This window comes from Trichomycterus rosablanca, chromosome 9 (genome assembly GCF_030014385.1).
Source record: "Trichomycterus rosablanca isolate fTriRos1 chromosome 9, fTriRos1.hap1, whole genome shotgun sequence".
NCBI lineage: Eukaryota > Metazoa > Chordata > Actinopteri > Siluriformes > Trichomycteridae > Trichomycterus > Trichomycterus rosablanca.
Window position 1 is genome coordinate 6,991,730 of NC_085996.1, and position 17,710 is coordinate 7,009,439.

The window sequence follows — 17,710 nt, forward strand, 5'->3', positions numbered from 1 at the left end:
ATTATTCATAGAACATAGAAAAATAAATATAAGGTCAAGGTTTAGGAACTCCTTATTCGGAACAAAGAAACACATTTCTAGACAGTAAATACCTAACATTTCCACTGAAATAAACCACTCCAAAGTTACACAGCCAAACACAGCAGTTAGTAACAATCACAACATTAATCTTCCTCAGTGAGACTTTGTTCATATAGAGAAACAGATTTGATAGAGCAAAAAATTTATCAGCAGCAATCAGGATAATAATCTGTATATAATGGTTATGATTGTGAGAAGGGTTAGAAGAAAATGATTAGATATTAAAATCTGTTGTGTTATTTTGCTGTCAGATGAGGTTTTTTGTTTGTTTATAAAAGTGAGTGAGGACCCCAGAATAGCTTCAAGTCCTGATAAAAGAGCTTAATTTTAAAGCATTAAAATGTTATTAAATGATTTAAGGAATAAACACTTTTAATATTGGGTGACTAATTTAAAGGTGTTATTTGTAAACCCCATTTGATTTAACACATTTTTCTTAACTCTCCATTTAAAAGGTAACAATAAGCTTAAAAGTTAAAATAAATGATAATTGAGTCTTATGAGCTACAAATTTAGTGAGTGCCATCATGTTCCATAGGGAAGAATACAAATAGGAAAGCAACTAGCTTATTTTCATTACTCAAAAATGAAAACAAAAAAACCCCTAAAAAACACAGGTAAAACATCCTTAATGGTGCTTAACAGTGGAAAAATAAACTAGTATTCAGCAATTTATAAAAATGATCAGTGTTCTCGACGAGCACCACATCAATTAAATGTTATCTCATTATTACAGGTGTACATGGCATTTTGGTTCAATATTTTGACATGCATTTTTTATACAAAATGATAGAATCTGAGCTTTAAGGTCTAAAATAGTTTCATTTATGAAATAACGTTTATTAATCCTGAATCAGTTTGAAATATTTGTAGTGTTATTATTATTTTAAGGCACCTTCGAAACCAGGGGTAAAACAGAGCATAAATCACCGGATTAATGGTGGAATTAAGATAAAATATTATAACAGATTTCTGAACATACTGTGCTTCACCTACAAAACTTAGTATGTAATATGGTAATAAACAGGCCATAAACACGGAAACTAAAATGCCAAGAACTTTAGCTGCTTTTCTCTCAGATTTCATGGACTCGGTGTGTGTTTGAGATCTTGTTTGTTTACTAAGCTCTCTGATAGCAGTGGCATGTTTCTTAGCAATCACAAAAACTCCAGAATACAAAATGATTATTACAGAAGTTGGAAAAATAAACGTAAATACAAGATCAATAACAAACCAAACCTCATTCAAAAAGAACAAACATGTTTCTGGACATTTTGTCCAACTGCTTACATTTCCATTAAAATGAAGCAGTGCAAAGCTGTATACCACCCACACACACCAGTTAATAACAATTACAACATTAATCCTCATCACTGAGACTTTGTTCATGTAGAGAAACGGGTTTGAGAGGGCAAAATATCGATCAACAGCAATCAGAACAACATTGTATATGGATATGGATGTCAGGAAGGTTAAATTAATTGAAAAGCTTATGCAAAACCTTTGACCTAAAATCCAGCAGGACTCGATTATCCAGATTATTATTGGCGGCATCACTAAAGCTCCGATGAGGAAATCTGATATGGCCAGAGAGAGCACGAGCATGTTGGTCGGTGTATGAAGCTTTTTGAAGTGAAAAACAGAGATGATGACCAGCAGATTTCCACCCAGTGTTAGTAGAACCACAATAGCAGCAGAAACATACAGTAAAATATAAACTGCAGGAGATCCAGGTCTCTCTGTACAGGAGATGTTGAGACAGTAATCCAACTGATTCAGCTCTGTAAGATTCATCAAGATAGTATTTAAAAACAGTGTACACAGTTTAAAAAAATAACTTATATTTATGCTTTTACTACAATAAAGTTCTGTAAGTACAAAATTCATGATGAAATGAAGTATGATCTGAGCTGCTGATATTTTTATACTTTAGAAATGAATCACGCCCCCAAGTTTGATTTGCTACATGAAACATACGTAATGCCTCAGTGCAACAAAAGCCTAAATAAATGAATGGTCATAAAATTCCCTTGTTTCTGTATGAGTGTGTTTCTACACTACAATGGTGACACATGTTTCCAGCACTGTTTGTGTGTATTGGGTGGCTATTTATTATTTATTCAGGAAAGTCTTTTGATCTACTTATTTACAAACCTCATTTGCAAAAAAGTTGGGATGGTTAGTAAAATGCAATAGAAACAAATCTGTGATTTGTTAATTCTCGTAAGTCTTTATTTAACTGATAAAATAAGAAAGAAAAGATTTTCAATGTTTTCCTTGATCAGCTTTATTGTATTTTGTAAACGTAAACACATTCAGAATCTGAGGCCTGGAACACACTCCATCACCATTCATTTTAAAGAGACTTTTTAATGGTTTGGGGCATAAGGACACTGATTGATGCAGTTTTGCAGGTGAAATTTTCATCAATTCTTGTTTGATATTACATTTTAGCTGCTCAACAATCTGTGCTCGCCAGCGTCCGATTCTCCTCTTGATGCTGCACCAAACATTTCCATTAGGAGAAAGATCTGAGCTCCAGAGCAGGCCAATCAAGCACACGCATTCTGTGTCTATGAAGTCATGCTGTTGTAGCACATACAGAATGAGGCCTGACATCGTCTTGCTGAAATAATCATGGACCTTCTAGAAAAGATGTAGCAGCATGTGTCACTTTAAAATCCAAATATACGCCTCTGTGTTAATGGTACCTTTAAACTGATACCTTTCACTGATAACAGTCTGGATGGTCCTGCTTTTCCAACAATGCCAAATTTCCAACAAATAAGCTGAAATGTGACTCATCTGACCACAACAACCTTTCCTCTGTCTGTTGTCCATCTGAGGTGAGCTCAGACCGAGAGAATTTGGTGGCATTTCTGTACATAAATGATGTATGGATCTGTCTTTGTTTCAGATTGCACTTCTTGATGTAGTGGTGGACTGTGTTAAGTGACAATGGGTTTCCAAAGTAATTTTAAGCTCTTGTAGCACTATTTATCACAGTAACGTGGCTGTTTCTTGTTCAGTGCTGTCTGAGGTTAATTTTACAGTGGCTTCCTGCCTTGACTGAGATTTCTTTAGATCCCTGAATCTTTTTACAATATTATGTACAGTAGATGGTGAAAGACATGAGTTATTTATCATCTTGCATTGAGAAATGTTTTATATAAACTGATTGACAATTCTGTCACAAGGTTTGGTATAAAGTGTTGAGCCACAACTCATCTGTGCTGGTAAAGACTGATCCTCTGGTGGATCCTCACAACCATTTAAGATTCCCTCACCTGTGGAATGTTTTAAAACACTGTAAATATTTAAACTTTTATCTTTTGCGTTATCCAAACTTTTTGAGTATGTTGTAGGTCTTAAATTCTAAATGTGTTTTTATTTACAAAGTACAACATTGATCAGTGAAAACATTGGAAATCTTTATTTTTTTTTGCTTTTGTGAGTTTTACAGATTATAGCATTTTACAGAATGTCCCAACCTTTCTGAAAAAAAGTTACTATTTACAAATATTTGAATTGTACCATAAAAATCATATAATTTTACACATTTTTTGTTTGCATTAAGGAGCCTTAATTATCTTCAGTTGGTCTATCACAACCATTATTAATTAGTTTGTGTTTTTCTAATTAGTGGCTTGATCGCTTTAACAAATTCAGTAATGATCAAAAGCTGGTAACAATGGTGAGCAGAGGAATTAGGACACTTTAATGTTTACGATACAAATGTTATGTCACTGAATACGGCCCTGACCTCATCTCAATGTGGTTTGACTTGTTGATTTAATACAATATAAAATTTAAGTTCTAAAATAGTGTTTTATTTATTAAAATTAGGAATATGTGTAGAGTTAAAATTATTAAATGCACTTTACTTCATCTACCAAACTCTTAATGATAGTACATATTAAAATTAATTGTTTTTTTTTTTGTTGTCAGATGAGGTTTTTTGTTTGTTCATAATTTTTCATGAGTGTGTGAGGACACAGAATAGTTTTAGGCCCTGATGAAATAGCTTAATTATAAAGCATTAAGATGTTATTAAACAATTAAAAAAAGAAACACTTTTAATATTGGGTGACTAATTTAAGGGTGTTATTTGTAAATCCCATTTAAATTAACAAATATTTTTTAACTCTTCAAGCTAATAACAGTTTGAGTGTTGAGTGTTACAGAGCTACAACTTTAGCAGGTGCCATCATGTCTCATAGGGCTAAACAATACAAATGGGCAAGTAATTAGCTTATTTTCATTACTCAAATAAAAATACAACCCCAAAAGACACAGGTAGAACATTCAAACTCCTCAAAAGCAATAAAAAGAGTTAAATATTGAACTCAGGACCCATACTGCGTGTGACACAATATGCTCAACAGTGTGTGCTTAACAGTGGAAATAAAAACTAGTATACAGCAATTAAAACAATTATATTGAAACAAACAAATGATGAGCACCACATCAATAAAATGTTATCTCATTATTAAAGGTGTACATGACATTTTGGTACAATCTTTTAACATGCTTTTTTTTAATACAAAATGATAAAATCTGAGCTTTAAAGTCTAAAATAGTTTAATTCATGAAATAACGTTTATTAATCCAGAATCAGTTTGAAATATTTGTAGTGTTATTATTATTTTAATGCATTTTCGAAACCAGGGGTAAAATAGAGCATAAATCACCGGATTAATGGTGGAATTAAGACAAATTATAATTAATGATTTCTGTACATACTGTAGTTCACCTACAAATCTTTGTATGTAATATGGTAATAAACAGGCCATAAACAAAGAAACTAAAATACCAAGAACTTTAGCTGCTTTTCTCTCAGATTTCATGGACTCGGTGTGTGTTTGAGATCTTGTTTGTTTACTAAGCTCTCTGATAGCAGTGGCATGTTTCTTAGCAATCACAAAAACTCCAGAATACAAAATGATTATTACAGAAGTTGGAAAAATAAACGTCAATACAAGATCAATTACAGACCAAACCTCATTTATAAAAAGTGAACAGACTTCTGGACATTTTGTCCAACTGCTTACATTTCCATTAAAATAAAGCAGTGCAAAGCTGTATACCATCCACACACACCAGTTAATAACAATCACAACATTAATCCTCATCACTGAGACTTTGTTCATGTAGAGAAACGGGTTTGAGAGGGCAAAATATCGATCAACAGCAATCAGAACAACATTGTATATGGATATGGATGTCAGGAAGGTTAAATTAATTGAAAAGATTATGCAAAACCCTTGACCTAAAATCCAGCAGGACTCGATTGTCCAGATTAATAATGGAGGCATCACTAAAGCTCCGATGAGGAAATCTGATATGGCCAGAGAGAGCACGAGCATGTTGGTCGGTGTATGAAGCTTTTTGAAGTGAAAAACAGAGATGATGACCAGCAGATTTCCACCCAGTGTTAGTAGAACCACAATAGCAGCAGAAACATACAGTAAAATATAAACTGCAGGAGATCCAGGTCTCTCTGTACAGGAGATGTTGAGACAGTAATCCAACTGATTCAGCTCTGTAAGATTCATCAAGATAGTATTTAAGAACAGTGTACACAGTTTAAAAAAATAAGTTATATATCTGCTTTTACCAAAATAAAGTTCTGTAAGTACAAAATTCATGATGAAATGAAGTATGATCTGAGCTGCTGATATTTTTATACTTTAGAAATGAATCACGCCCCCAAGTTTGATTTGCTGACAAATACATATGATGTAATGCCCTGGTGGAACAAAAAACCTAAATTGATGATTGGTCATAAAATTCCCTTGTTTCTGTATGAATGCTGTGTGTTTCTACACTATACTTCTATGAAGTCATGCTGTTGTAGCACAAACAGAATGAGGCCTGGCATCGTCTTGCTGAAATAATCATGGACCTCCTAGAAAAAGATGGAGCAGCATGTGTCGCTTTAAAATCCAAAAAATACATCTCCGTGTTAATGGTACCTTCAGACATATACAAGATGCACTGATGCCCCTCTATGCAATGACAAATGTTAGATTTTGGACCTTTCACTGATAACAGTCTGGATGGTCCTGCTTTTCCAACAATGCCAAATTTCCAACAAATAAGCTGAAATGTGGACTCATCTGACCACAACAACCTTTCCTCTGTCTGTTGGTCCATCTGAGGTAAGCTCAGACCAAGAGAAGTTGGTGGCATTTCTGTACATATATGATGTATGGATTTGTTTCAGATTGCACTTCTTGATGCAGTGGTGGATTGTGTTAAGTGACAATGGGTTTCCAAAGTACTTTCAAGCTCTTGTAGCACTATTCATCACAGTAACGTGGCTGTTTCTTGTTCAGTGCTGTCTGAGGTTAATTGAACAGTGGCTTCCTGCCTTGACTAAGATTTCTTTAGATCCCTGAATCTTTTCACAATATTATGTACAGTAGATGGTGAAAGACCTAAATTATTTATCATCTTGCATTAAGAAATGTTTTATTTAAACTGATTGACAATTCTGTCACAAGGTTTGGTATAAACTGTTGAGCCACAACTCATCTGTGCTGGTAAAGACTGATCCTCTGGTGGATCCTCACAACCATTTAAGATTCCCTCACCTGTGACCAGTTTACTTGTTTATTATTAAAACACTGTAAATCTTTAAACTTTTACAGAATGTCCCAACCTTTCTAAAATAGGGGTTTGCAAAAGTTACTATATGCAGATCTTTGAACTGTACCATAAAAATCATATTATTTTACACATTTTTTGTTTGCATGAAGGTGCCGAGATTATGATCAGTCGGTCTTTCACAACCATGAATAATTCGTTTGTGTTTTTCTAATTAGTGGCTCTGCTTCAGCCCGCCTAAAGCACTGTGAATCAAGTTCATTCATCAGTAGCCAGTTGCATTTTTCCTTTTGTTACCTACACTGTTTGTGAAGATGAGTGCACAACCAAGCACAAATAAACCAAAAACGGTTCAATTCGGACAAGAACACTGCAAACACACTGCAACGTTCCTACGTGGAAGAAGCTGAGAGAGAAATTTTTAACCTACAACCTGACATTTATATGAAGTAGAGGCCTCTGCTGGACAATTTTGGAACTTGCTGGCTGAGGTAAAATACCCTAACATCAAACTGTGCCACATCTGCCAGCATTTTTTTAAGATCAACCTACTTGTGTAAAAGCTTTTTTCCCCACATAAAAATAATGAAGTCTAAATAAATAAGTCTAAGTAAATACTCATGTAAGTATTACAAATCAATGTGAGTAATGAAATCTTAGAAATATTAACAAACCATAGTACAATTACTATAAACAAAGAAAACTCACAGATAAAGCCGGGTTCTGCGAACTTTAAGGCAAAGAAGATGATTAACGGAGCTGCTCACTCTACAAACTCCTGAAGAGAAAAGGAGTTTCTGTGCTGCTCTCCGTTTCCTTTCTACATCATTTCTATCAACAGACTTTCTATTCAGAGCAGCTACTGGCAACCGCCACTAGGTGGTAATAAAGACCAAACAATGAAAATCGCTACACTGAATCCAATGCACTCCCTGCCTGGCATATTAGGAAATATGCCACTACACATAATGACCTACAGTCCATAGAGTCTTTACAGAAGAATAGTTGAGTTGTAAGCCGAGGCCTATGACAATTACATTACTAGCAAGTCACGTAACACAGCTATTCTGTTATTGACTCATGTGCGAGAGACTGTTGAGTTAAAGGAGAGGTCTCTTGGGTTTGCTCGTCCTCCTGACAAAGAAGAAGGACAACCTCAGAAATCTTGACGGTCTGATTTCTTGTCACTTTGACTTACACTTTCCGAACCAGTCCATCTCAGCTGGGAATGGCTTTCACGATAACTCCCATTGGCCACTGATTTCTTTTTGCTTGTCTGTCTTTCATTAGAACTATGTCTCCTTCCTTGAGATTGGGTTTTTGTGATTGCCACTTCTGCCGACTCTGAAGTGTGATCAAATATTCTCGTTGCCATCTAGCCCAGGTCTCTGCCAAGGCCTGAACTCTCTTCCATTGGTTCTTGAGCAAATTTCCTTCAGTGAAATGTCTGCCCTGATGTTTCACACACTCATGGTGGTGGACGAGCACAGTTGCTACTTGGTGACGGCTTGGTATAATGAGAGGATGGGCTTCACACATTTTAAGTTGTACCTGGTCGATGCGTCCACCTATTCTCAGCATGCCTTCGTTGTCAACCACTGGTCGAAGAGGGCTTGTTTTAGGAAGGTCACAGTTTGACTTGATGCATTTCAGCTCTTCTGAATAGCTTTCATATTGCACACACTTTATGATGACTTGCTCCGCTTTGGTGATGTCAGCGACCGACAACCCATCCTTACACATGTGCCATCCGACACAGCCAAGATTGCTTAATGGAATTCTGAAGCATTGACCGATGTGACTGAGACGGGCTACAGCTTTAGTAAGTGAGTTCCAATTGGAAAAACGCTCAAATCTCCCAGCTTATCCTTCCTAATTTGCGTGTTGAAACAGGTTACCTTAGGACGAATGTCAGCATCAGAATCTGGATCTATGAGGTCATATGTCATCTCATTCTCAGTGTGAGAATCTGGTTGGCTTGGTCAAGAAAGTTGGTCCAGTCAGCCATGAAGTGCTTGCAAGCTCAGCAGCTGGAACAGACCGGGACCCATGATCTGCAGGGTTTAGCTCAGAGGGAACATAACTCCACTGTTCTGGCTGTGTTGACTGTCGGATACGTTGTACACGATTACTCACGTAGACGTAAAATCTTCTCGTCTTATTGTGAATGTATCCTAATACGACTCTGCTATCGGTGTAGAGTAGTACTGCATTTACTTTAAGATCAATCTCTCGGATGACAAGCTCCATAATCTCAACGGCCAATACAGCTGCACACAACTCTAACCTGGGGATTGTCAGCTCGAGCTGGGGTGTGAGCTTGGACTTACCAAAAACAAAGCCTACCTCACCGTGACCATGCCCATTTGTAACCTTTAGGTAGGCCACTGCAGATATTGCTTTGACAGAGGCATCAGAAAAAACACACAGTTCTATGTGTTTTGCTTTGGACGTAGAGATAGACGTATACGTGCGTGGGATATGCACCTCCTTCAAAGCTGACAATAGAGGGTTTTCCATCCACCAACTTTTTGCGAATTTTGAAAATGCGCATTAAAAAACCTGGATGGAGAAGCTCAAAATTCGAAAAAAGACCCAAATATCACAAAAAAAGTTTTCATGCTTGAACAAGGTGGAAAAGTTAGAATATCGCATTGCCGAAATGCAAAAAAAGGGGATGGAAACAAGTTTTGCGAATAAACGATGACGTTTCAAGCTCTAAGTCACATGATTTTGCTTCACGTGATCATTAGTTTTGATGTTATTGCTTGGCATACAGTGTATACACTACGGTGAACTGTTGTTACGCTTACGCCGAACGTCTCGCCCACTACCCTGTACTCCGCACAAGTGGCCAGCCTGTACATGGCAATAGCAATCCTCTTTTCAGTTGGCACGGGTGGCCGGTGACTGTAAACTTTTGGCTCTACAGATGACCCGATCATGGTGCATAGCTTATCAAAGGCTGATTTTGACATTCTGAAATTCTTGATTCAAAGCTCGTCTGAAAAATGGTTCTGCACAATGTGCTCCCAAAATTGTTTAGTGCATTTACATTCCCAGATGCGAGGTGAACGTCGCCGTGGCACGGAGATTTGAGCCCACATTAGATGGGCCACTGCTCGTTTTGCCCGACGTCTCTTAGCTGCAAACAAAATAAATATAATTCTACTTACAGCAAAAACCGAATTAAATCTCTCCAGCTTGCTCGTTTCTCTGCAGTGCGTTGACACGCCATGTAAAGGTTTTTTCGCATAACTTGATGGAAACGCGACATTTTCCACTTTTTTTTCTGCCGATATTTCGTAAATGTGCATTACACTTGCGAAACGTTTGGATGGAAACCCGGTTAATGATTCATGCCATGTTCTCCATTCTTCAAATTTGGCTTCAGGAAGAGCTGTATCCCACTCTGTATCTTGAGTTGAAAGCTCTCTAAGGAGTAGTCTGCCTTTAATAGTGACAGGGGCTAGGAAACCTAATGGATCAAACACACTGTTCACTGTTGACAGGACGCCTTGACGTGTGAATGGCTTTTGAATCTCAGGAACATGGAAAGTGAAGGTGTCCGACATAATGTTCCAGTTTATCCCAAGGCTCCCTTGGACAGGTAGGTCATTTACAGAGAGGTTAAGGTCTTTGATGTCATTTGCTCTTTCCTGTGGGGGAAATGCATTCATCACTTGTGCACGATTTGAGGCTTGTGATCTTGTGTAGTGTTATGTTTGACCTAGCCAACATTTGCTGTGTTCGACGTAGAACATAAATGGCTTCAGCTTCCGTTGCAAATGAGCAAAGTCCGTCATCGACATAAAACTCTCTTTTAACAAAGTGTCTGGCATCACTGCCATAATCGTCTTCATGGTGCTTTGCTTCCCTCCTCAGGCCAAAGATTGCTACTGCAGTTGATGGGCTGTTCCCGAAAACATGAACTCGCATGCGGTAATCGACCACTTCTTTACTAAGATCATTTCCCTTGTACCATAAAAACCGTAAGAAGTCTCTGCAGTCTTCACGTACCACAAAACAGTAGAACATCTGCCGTATATCCGCCATCACTGCCACAGGTTCTCTTCTGAATCTGAGAAGCACTCCAATGAGGCTGTTGTTAAGGTCTGGTCCAGGAAGCAAGACCTCATTAAGTGATATGCCATCATACTGTGCACTGGAATCGAATACTACACGAATCTGATTCGGTTTTTGGGGGTGGTAAACTCTAAAGGTAGGGAGATACCAACATTCTTTCCCTTCTTTGAGCGGTGGTGCTTGCTCTGCATGTTTATTGTCAAGCATTTTTTGCATGAACTCAGTGAAGTGAACTTTCATTCCAGGTTTCTTTTCTAACATTCGTCGCAATGACATCAGACGGCTGTAAGCATATTCTCTGTTGTTAGGGAGATGCCTGCGTGAATGGCGGAAAGGGAGAGGAGCAACCCAACTGTTTGTGTCATCTTGGAAGAACTCCTTGTCCATGATCTGAAGGAAAGTTATGTCCTCAATGGAGTGAGTGAGCAGGTTGTCATTCTCCGTTGTGCAAAAGACAATGTGCAAGAGAATGTGTTTTTCCCCAGACTATCTTTATTTGATACCACTGATGTACTGTGTGTGTGTTTTTGCAGAGGAGGATTCTTCCTATTGCCGTTCACACTATAGATCTCTTTCACACGTATCTGATTTTCACATGGAGTAAGGCAAGTTGGCCTTCCATTGTCAAGGATGCAGGTTTTTATGACACTTGCTATGTTTGGTTTGTAGATGATACTAGCTGAAGATACTAGCTGGTTCTTAGCAAGGAATTTGGCAAGATCAGCTGTTGTAGCATTTTGATTGGTGTTGGTCGAATATGATGGATTATTGGGGAGAGCACTGTGCTGATGATCATAAGCTCTTGGTTGTAGTAACTCTGTGTGAAGCAGCTTTGTATCTTTTTGTTGGTACATTGGTTTCCTATTGATGCTCTGTGACTGAGCTCCTCTCTGACCATTGTAGTCTTGTTGCCCTACGACGACTGGAGACAAGGGGCGGTTGACGTCCTTCTCATTTTCAGGTGCCTGGGTGAATGGTTGAGGTGTGAGCACAGGAGGTAGGGGGTGGTAGACATCTTTCTCGTGTCTGTATTCCTGTGCAAAGTGATTCAGCGCATGGTGAGTTACATAGTCATCAGTACTTTTTAGTGCATTCTCTTGAAGGGGTAGGAACTCAAATCCTTTGACTCGATCAGCACCATCTATGTCTGCTGCTGCTGTCTCCAATACTACAGCTCCAGCATTGGCAGCTTCAGCTTCTCGCTGAAGATTGATGTAATCAATTCTGGCTTCCAGCTTGGCTTTCTCAATCTTGAGTTCAGTCTCTTTCTCTGTGAAGGCCAGCCTGGCTTTGGCTGCCTCTGCTTTGGCACGGGCTCTTGCTGCTTCTAAGCTGGCTCTAGAGCTTGTTGACGAGTGTGAAGAGCGCGATTTCCTGGAACGGCTGTCAGAAAGGACTGAACCTGTCATCTTGTGGACTGTTTGCTTTGCCTTCAACTGGGACCCGTACTGACTTGTCTGTGGTTTCCATGATGATAAATTGCAGTGCAGCTCGTCTATATTTCCAAGTGTGCATCCTCCAAGGAACAGGCAAGTGTTGTGTTTGGCAGGATTTATTATTGGAAAAAACAGGTAATCTTTTATTTTGTAAAACTATGAAAAAGAACAAACATGGTAAATACTCATGTAAGTATTACAAATCAATGTGAGTAATGAAATCTTAGAAATATTAACAAACCATAGTACAATTACTCAAGGACGGATAGTCTGGGCCCCTGGGCAAAGAGTTTGGAGAATGAACGCTCCCCTTCACAATTTGTGATAGGCACAGTCAAAAAAAGTGCTATGTAGACATTTGGAAAGGTTGACTGTAAATTGAAATTTATCATGGTTTTGAGCATTTTACTAGGACATTTTTCTTTTTCTGTTATGAATGATTTGTATTGTATCAATTCATCTGCCAGGCTCATGTTCAGATCTGAAGGATATGCTGCAGCGAGTGAGTTAGCCTTTAAAGTGAGCTCACTGTTGGACATATTGGGTGTGTTCGAAAAGCTAGGGAGCTGTCTACATAGGCAGCATTTGACGTCATCCTGTGCGCGCTCCCGAGAAGGAGGCTGTTCGAAATCCTAGATGACTTAAAATCCTCACTTCTGAGGCATCTTAATATTTCAATGTTATTTTGGCTCAAGAACGAGTAAGCATCGGAAGCGTCCTTAGTGATCAAGGCAACAGCGTTCATTGCGGGTCGGCTCTCACAGAAAAATAAACAGGTCGGAGAAACGAATGGAGTTATTTTTAAACGTAAATAAAATATTACTGATTTTTAACTTGTATAAACTTGTGCCGAGTGTTTTTATTTGCAAGTTCGAGCTTGTCAGGAAATGTAACCATTATCGGTACATGAAGGGAAATGTTATATTGACGTTAGCGTTAGCGCTGTGCTACCTCAGTTCATTGTTTTTAATGGCAAGATGCTAAACGCGAAACGAGAAACGCGATGGAAGCGCTATCTAAGTAGTGCGTTCGAATAACCTGACTTATAAGTCATTGACTTACTAGAATCCTCTCTACTGAGGCAGCTGCCTGTGTAGACAGTAAGACAGCAAGGCAGCTCCCTAGGTTTTCGAACACACCCATTGTCAGGCATGAAAAGAACATCAAATAGCTCAGTTAAGTGTGTGTATGCATTCAAACGGTGGTTGAGACAGGACACAAGTTTGTCAATGACAACATTGAAAGTTTCGATCCGAAACTTGTCCTTTCCGTTAAATGCTACACCTGGCTCTGCACTATCATCAGACATAATTTTGCGCTTCTTTGTACGCTGGAGGTCATGCCTGTACTCTTGGGAGACAGCAGTGGTGACATTTAAAGCTGCCCCTTCAAACACCTCAAAGTTATCTCTCTGTGCTGCCACAAAGTCTCGTAAAGACAAGAGAAGTTGTGTAGCTGTACATATGTCAATATCATGCTTCTGCAGCTGCAGGCTTGTGGCTTGGAACCTCTGTAGTATTGTGTCCCAGAAGTATGCCATGAAGGCCATCTCCAACGTGTCCAATTTGTCACAGAGTGCAGAGGCTTCACTTCGAGTTACACATTTCTACTCCATATCTTTAGACATATCATTCAATGCCTCTCTCAGTTGTGCATAATATTTCCAAAGAGCCTTAGTTGACTCAGCTCGTGCGCTCCATCGAGTACCTGACAGTGATTTCAGTGTGAGTTTGATATCAGTATCACGGAAAACCTTTTCCCACCTGTGTGTAGATGATGCACAAAATGTGTACATTGCCTGTACAAATTCAAAAAAACGTCCAGCTTCTGGGCTACTGTCAACAGCATTGACACCAACTAAATTCAGTGAATGTGCTGCACAGGGGACATAACAAATCAAAGGGTTTCTTTGTTTAAGATGAGCTTGGACTCCATTGTACTTTCCCGACATGTTACTTGCATTATCATATGACTGGCCCCTACAGTTGGATAAGTCTAGGCCCAGATTCTCCACCATAGCAACGACACACTCTGCCAAACTGTCCCCACTATGGTTTTCAATAGGCTCAAAAGCTAGAAAACGCTCAACTGCATGTCCGTCATTATTAACAAACCTGAAAATAAAAGTAAGTTGGTCCACATGAGCAAGGTCTGGAGTGGAGTCAACTATAACAGAGAAGAATTTTGGCTAGGACCCAATAGGATGGCTAGGGGCCCCAAAAGCATGGCTAGGGCCCCCAAAAGCATGGCTAGGGCCCCCAAGAGGCCCTGGGGTCAAAGTCCCTAATAGTCAGAGGATCCTTAAAATGGAGGGCCCTCGGAAATAAAAATATATTGTATCATAAATGTTGATAGGCATCGCAAAATGTTTTGGGCCAGGGCCCCCCCAGGGCCCCCTGACCTCAAGGGCGCCTGGGCGCTGGCCCCACTGGCCCGGTCAGTAATTCAGCCATGCAATTACTATAAACAAAGCAAAACTCACAGATAAAGCCGGGTTCTGCGAACTTAAAGGCAAAGAAGATGATTAACGGAGCTGCTCACTCCACAAACTCCTGAAGAGGAAAGGAGTTTCTGCGCTGCTTTCCGTTTCCTTTCTACATCATTTAATTTAATAATCAGAGCAGCTACTGGCAACCGCCACTAGGTGGTAATGAAGACCAAACAATGAAAATCACTACACTGAACCCAGAACAACCTGACAGACACCATTCAGAGCAAATCATCAGAATAATTTGGAGTGATTTTTCAGTCGCTTGCCCTGTAATGCTGAATATCAGTGTAGGAACTGAAGCACATTTAAAAAAGCTACAAAGCTTTTTTGAAAAATGATGAGGCCACCTTTAAAAAGAAGATAGCGATGACCTGTTGACTGAAATAGTAGATCTCAAACCACGAATGTGTGGGCACCCCTGATGTAGAGAAACAGATTTGAGAGAGCAAAAAAAATCGATTAGCAGCAATCAGAACAATAATAGATTGTGTTTATGGATTTGATTGTGAGAATTCTTTGAAGAAAATGATTACATATTAAAATCTGTTTAGTTTTTTTGTTGTCAGATGTGGTTTTTTGTTTGTTTATAAAAGTGAGTGAGGACCACAGAATTGTTTAAAGTCCTGATAAAATAGCTTAATTATGAAGTATTACAGTGTTAATGAATTGATTACATTTTTACATTGGGTGACTAATTTAAGGGTGTTATTTGTAAACCCCATAAAACATTAAAACAATCAAAGACCCTGAGTTCTGCATTTATCAGTGTTCTGGATGAGCACCACATCAATACAATGTTATCTCATTATTACAGGCTTACATGGCATTTTGGTACAATCTTTTTACATGTATTGTTTTTTTACAAAATGATAAAATCTGAGCTTTAAGGTCTAAAATTGTTTAATTTATGAAGTAACATTTATTAATCCAGAATCAGTTTGAAATATTTGTAGTGTTATTATTATTTTAATGCACCTTCGAAACCAGGGGTAAAACAGAGCATAAATCACCGGATTAATGGTGGAAGTAAGATAAAATATCATAACAGATTTCAGAACATACTGTAGTTCACCTACAAAGCTATAAATATAATATGGTAATAAACAGGCCATAAACACGGAAACTAAAATGCCAAGAACTTTAGCTGCTTTTCTCTCAGATTTCATGGACTCGGTGTGTGTTTGAGATCTTGTTTGTTTACTAAGCTCTCTGATAGCAGTGGCATGTTTCTTAGCAATCACAAAAACTCCAGAATACAAAATGATTATTACAGAACATGGAAAAATAAACGTAAATACAAGATCAATTACAGACAAAACCTCATTAAAAATAAGCGAACAGACATTTGGACATTTTGTCCAACTGCTTAGAGTTCCATTAAAATAAAGCAGTGCAAAGCTGTATACCATCCACACACACCAGTTAATAACAATCACAACATTAATCCTCATCACTGAGACTTTGTTCATGTAGAGAAATGGGTTTGAGAGGGCAAAATATCGATCAACAGCAATCAGAACAACATTGTATATGGATATGGATGTCAGGAAGATTGAAGAGATTGAAAAGTTTATGCAAAACCTTTGACCAAAAATCCAGCAGGACTCGATTGTCCAGATTAATAATGGAGGCATCACTAAAGCTCCGATGAGGAAATCTGATATGGCCAGAGAGAGCACGAGCATGTTGGTCGGTGTATGAAGCTTTTTGAAGTGAAAAACAGAGATGATGACCAGCAGATTTCCACCCAGTGTTAGTAGAACCACAATAGCAGCAGAAACATACAGTAAAATATAAACTGCAGGAGATCCAGGTCTCTCTGTACAGGAGATGTTGAGACAGTAATCCAACTGATTCAGCTCTGTAAGATTCATCAAGATAGTATTTAAGAACAGTGTACACCGTTTAAAGTAATAACTTATATATCTGCTTTTACCAGAATAAAGTTCTGTAAGTACAAAATTTATGATGAAATGAAGTATGATCTGAGCTGCTGATATTTTTATACTTTCGAAATGAATCACGCCCCCAAGTTTGATTTGCTACATGAAACATACGTAATGCGTCAGTACAACAAAAGACCTAAATTATTGATTGGTCATAAAATTCCCTTGATTCTGTATGAGTGTTGTGTGTTTCTACACTACAATGGTGACACATGTTCCCAGCATTGCTTAAATTAATCTATGAATACATCAGAAAGGGGAAAATGGCTAAATCAAATTCTAAATGTGTTTATAGTTATAAAATACAATGTTGATCAGTGAAAACACTAGAAATCTTTTTTTTTTTTTTTTTGTGTCAGTTAAAACATTTTACATGTGCAAAAAAACAATCTGCACATATTTGAATTGTACCATAAAAACCCTATAATTGTACACATTTTTGTTTGCATTAAGGAGCCTAAATTATGTTCAGTTGGTCTATCACAGCCATGATTAATTAGTTTGTGTTTTTAGTGTCAATTAGTGGCTTGATCGCGTTAGCAAAACCAGTAATGATCAAAAGCTGGTAACAATAGTGAGCAGAGGAATTAGGACACTTTAATGTTTATCATTCAAATGTTATGTCACTGAATACGGCCCTGACCTCATCTCAATGTGGTTTGACGTTGTTTCCATACAATATAAAATGCTGAAGGCTGAGATTCAAGGTCCAAAATAGGGTTTTATTTAATAAATCATATTAATTAATTCAGAATCAGTTTGGAATATTTGTAGAGTTATATTTATTTTAATGCACCTAGCAAACCAAGAATAAAAAAGAGCACAAATAACTGTATTAACAATTAATTATTTGGAATTAGGAAAAAATTAGATTAAAATTAATTTCATACTGTACTTCACCTACAAAACTATGAATGAAATAAAAAAGTATACATACCAAAAACAAGTCAAGTCAAGTCAACTTTATTTATATAGCGCTTTTTACAATAGACATTGTCTCAAAGCAACTTTACAAAATCCAGGACCAACAGATACAAAAACCCCTGTTGAGCAAGCCGAGG

The 17,710-nt window shown here is 37.9% G+C and overlaps 3 protein-coding genes across 3 annotated transcripts; all 3 read right to left on the reverse strand.

Annotated features, from left to right (window-relative positions):
• Positions 1 to 906: 906 nt before the first annotated feature.
• LOC134319804 (trace amine-associated receptor 13c-like) lies at positions 907 to 1,875 on the reverse strand. The gene has a single exon (XM_063001057.1). The coding sequence runs from the start codon at positions 1,873 to 1,875 to the stop codon at positions 907 to 909; it is 969 nt and encodes a 322-aa protein (XP_062857127.1).
• A 2,792-nt stretch (positions 1,876 to 4,667) lies between these two features.
• On the reverse strand, positions 4,668 to 5,636 carry LOC134319805 (trace amine-associated receptor 13c-like). Its single transcript, XM_063001058.1, has one exon. It carries the CDS (start codon positions 5,634 to 5,636, stop codon positions 4,668 to 4,670), a length of 969 nt encoding a protein of 322 aa, XP_062857128.1.
• A 9,972-nt stretch (positions 5,637 to 15,608) lies between these two features.
• On the reverse strand, positions 15,609 to 16,577 carry LOC134319806 (trace amine-associated receptor 13c-like). The gene has a single exon (XM_063001059.1). The coding sequence runs from the start codon at positions 16,575 to 16,577 to the stop codon at positions 15,609 to 15,611; it is 969 nt and encodes a 322-aa protein (XP_062857129.1).
• Between the last annotated feature and the right edge of the window lie 1,133 nt (positions 16,578 to 17,710).

Coding starts and splice junctions, on each gene's coding strand:
- LOC134319804 (XM_063001057.1), bottom strand. CDS start 1,875: ATGAATCTTACAGAGCTGAATCAGTTGGATTACTGTCTCAACATCTCC.
- LOC134319805 (XM_063001058.1), bottom strand. CDS start 5,636: ATGAATCTTACAGAGCTGAATCAGTTGGATTACTGTCTCAACATCTCC.
- LOC134319806 (XM_063001059.1), bottom strand. CDS start 16,577: ATGAATCTTACAGAGCTGAATCAGTTGGATTACTGTCTCAACATCTCC.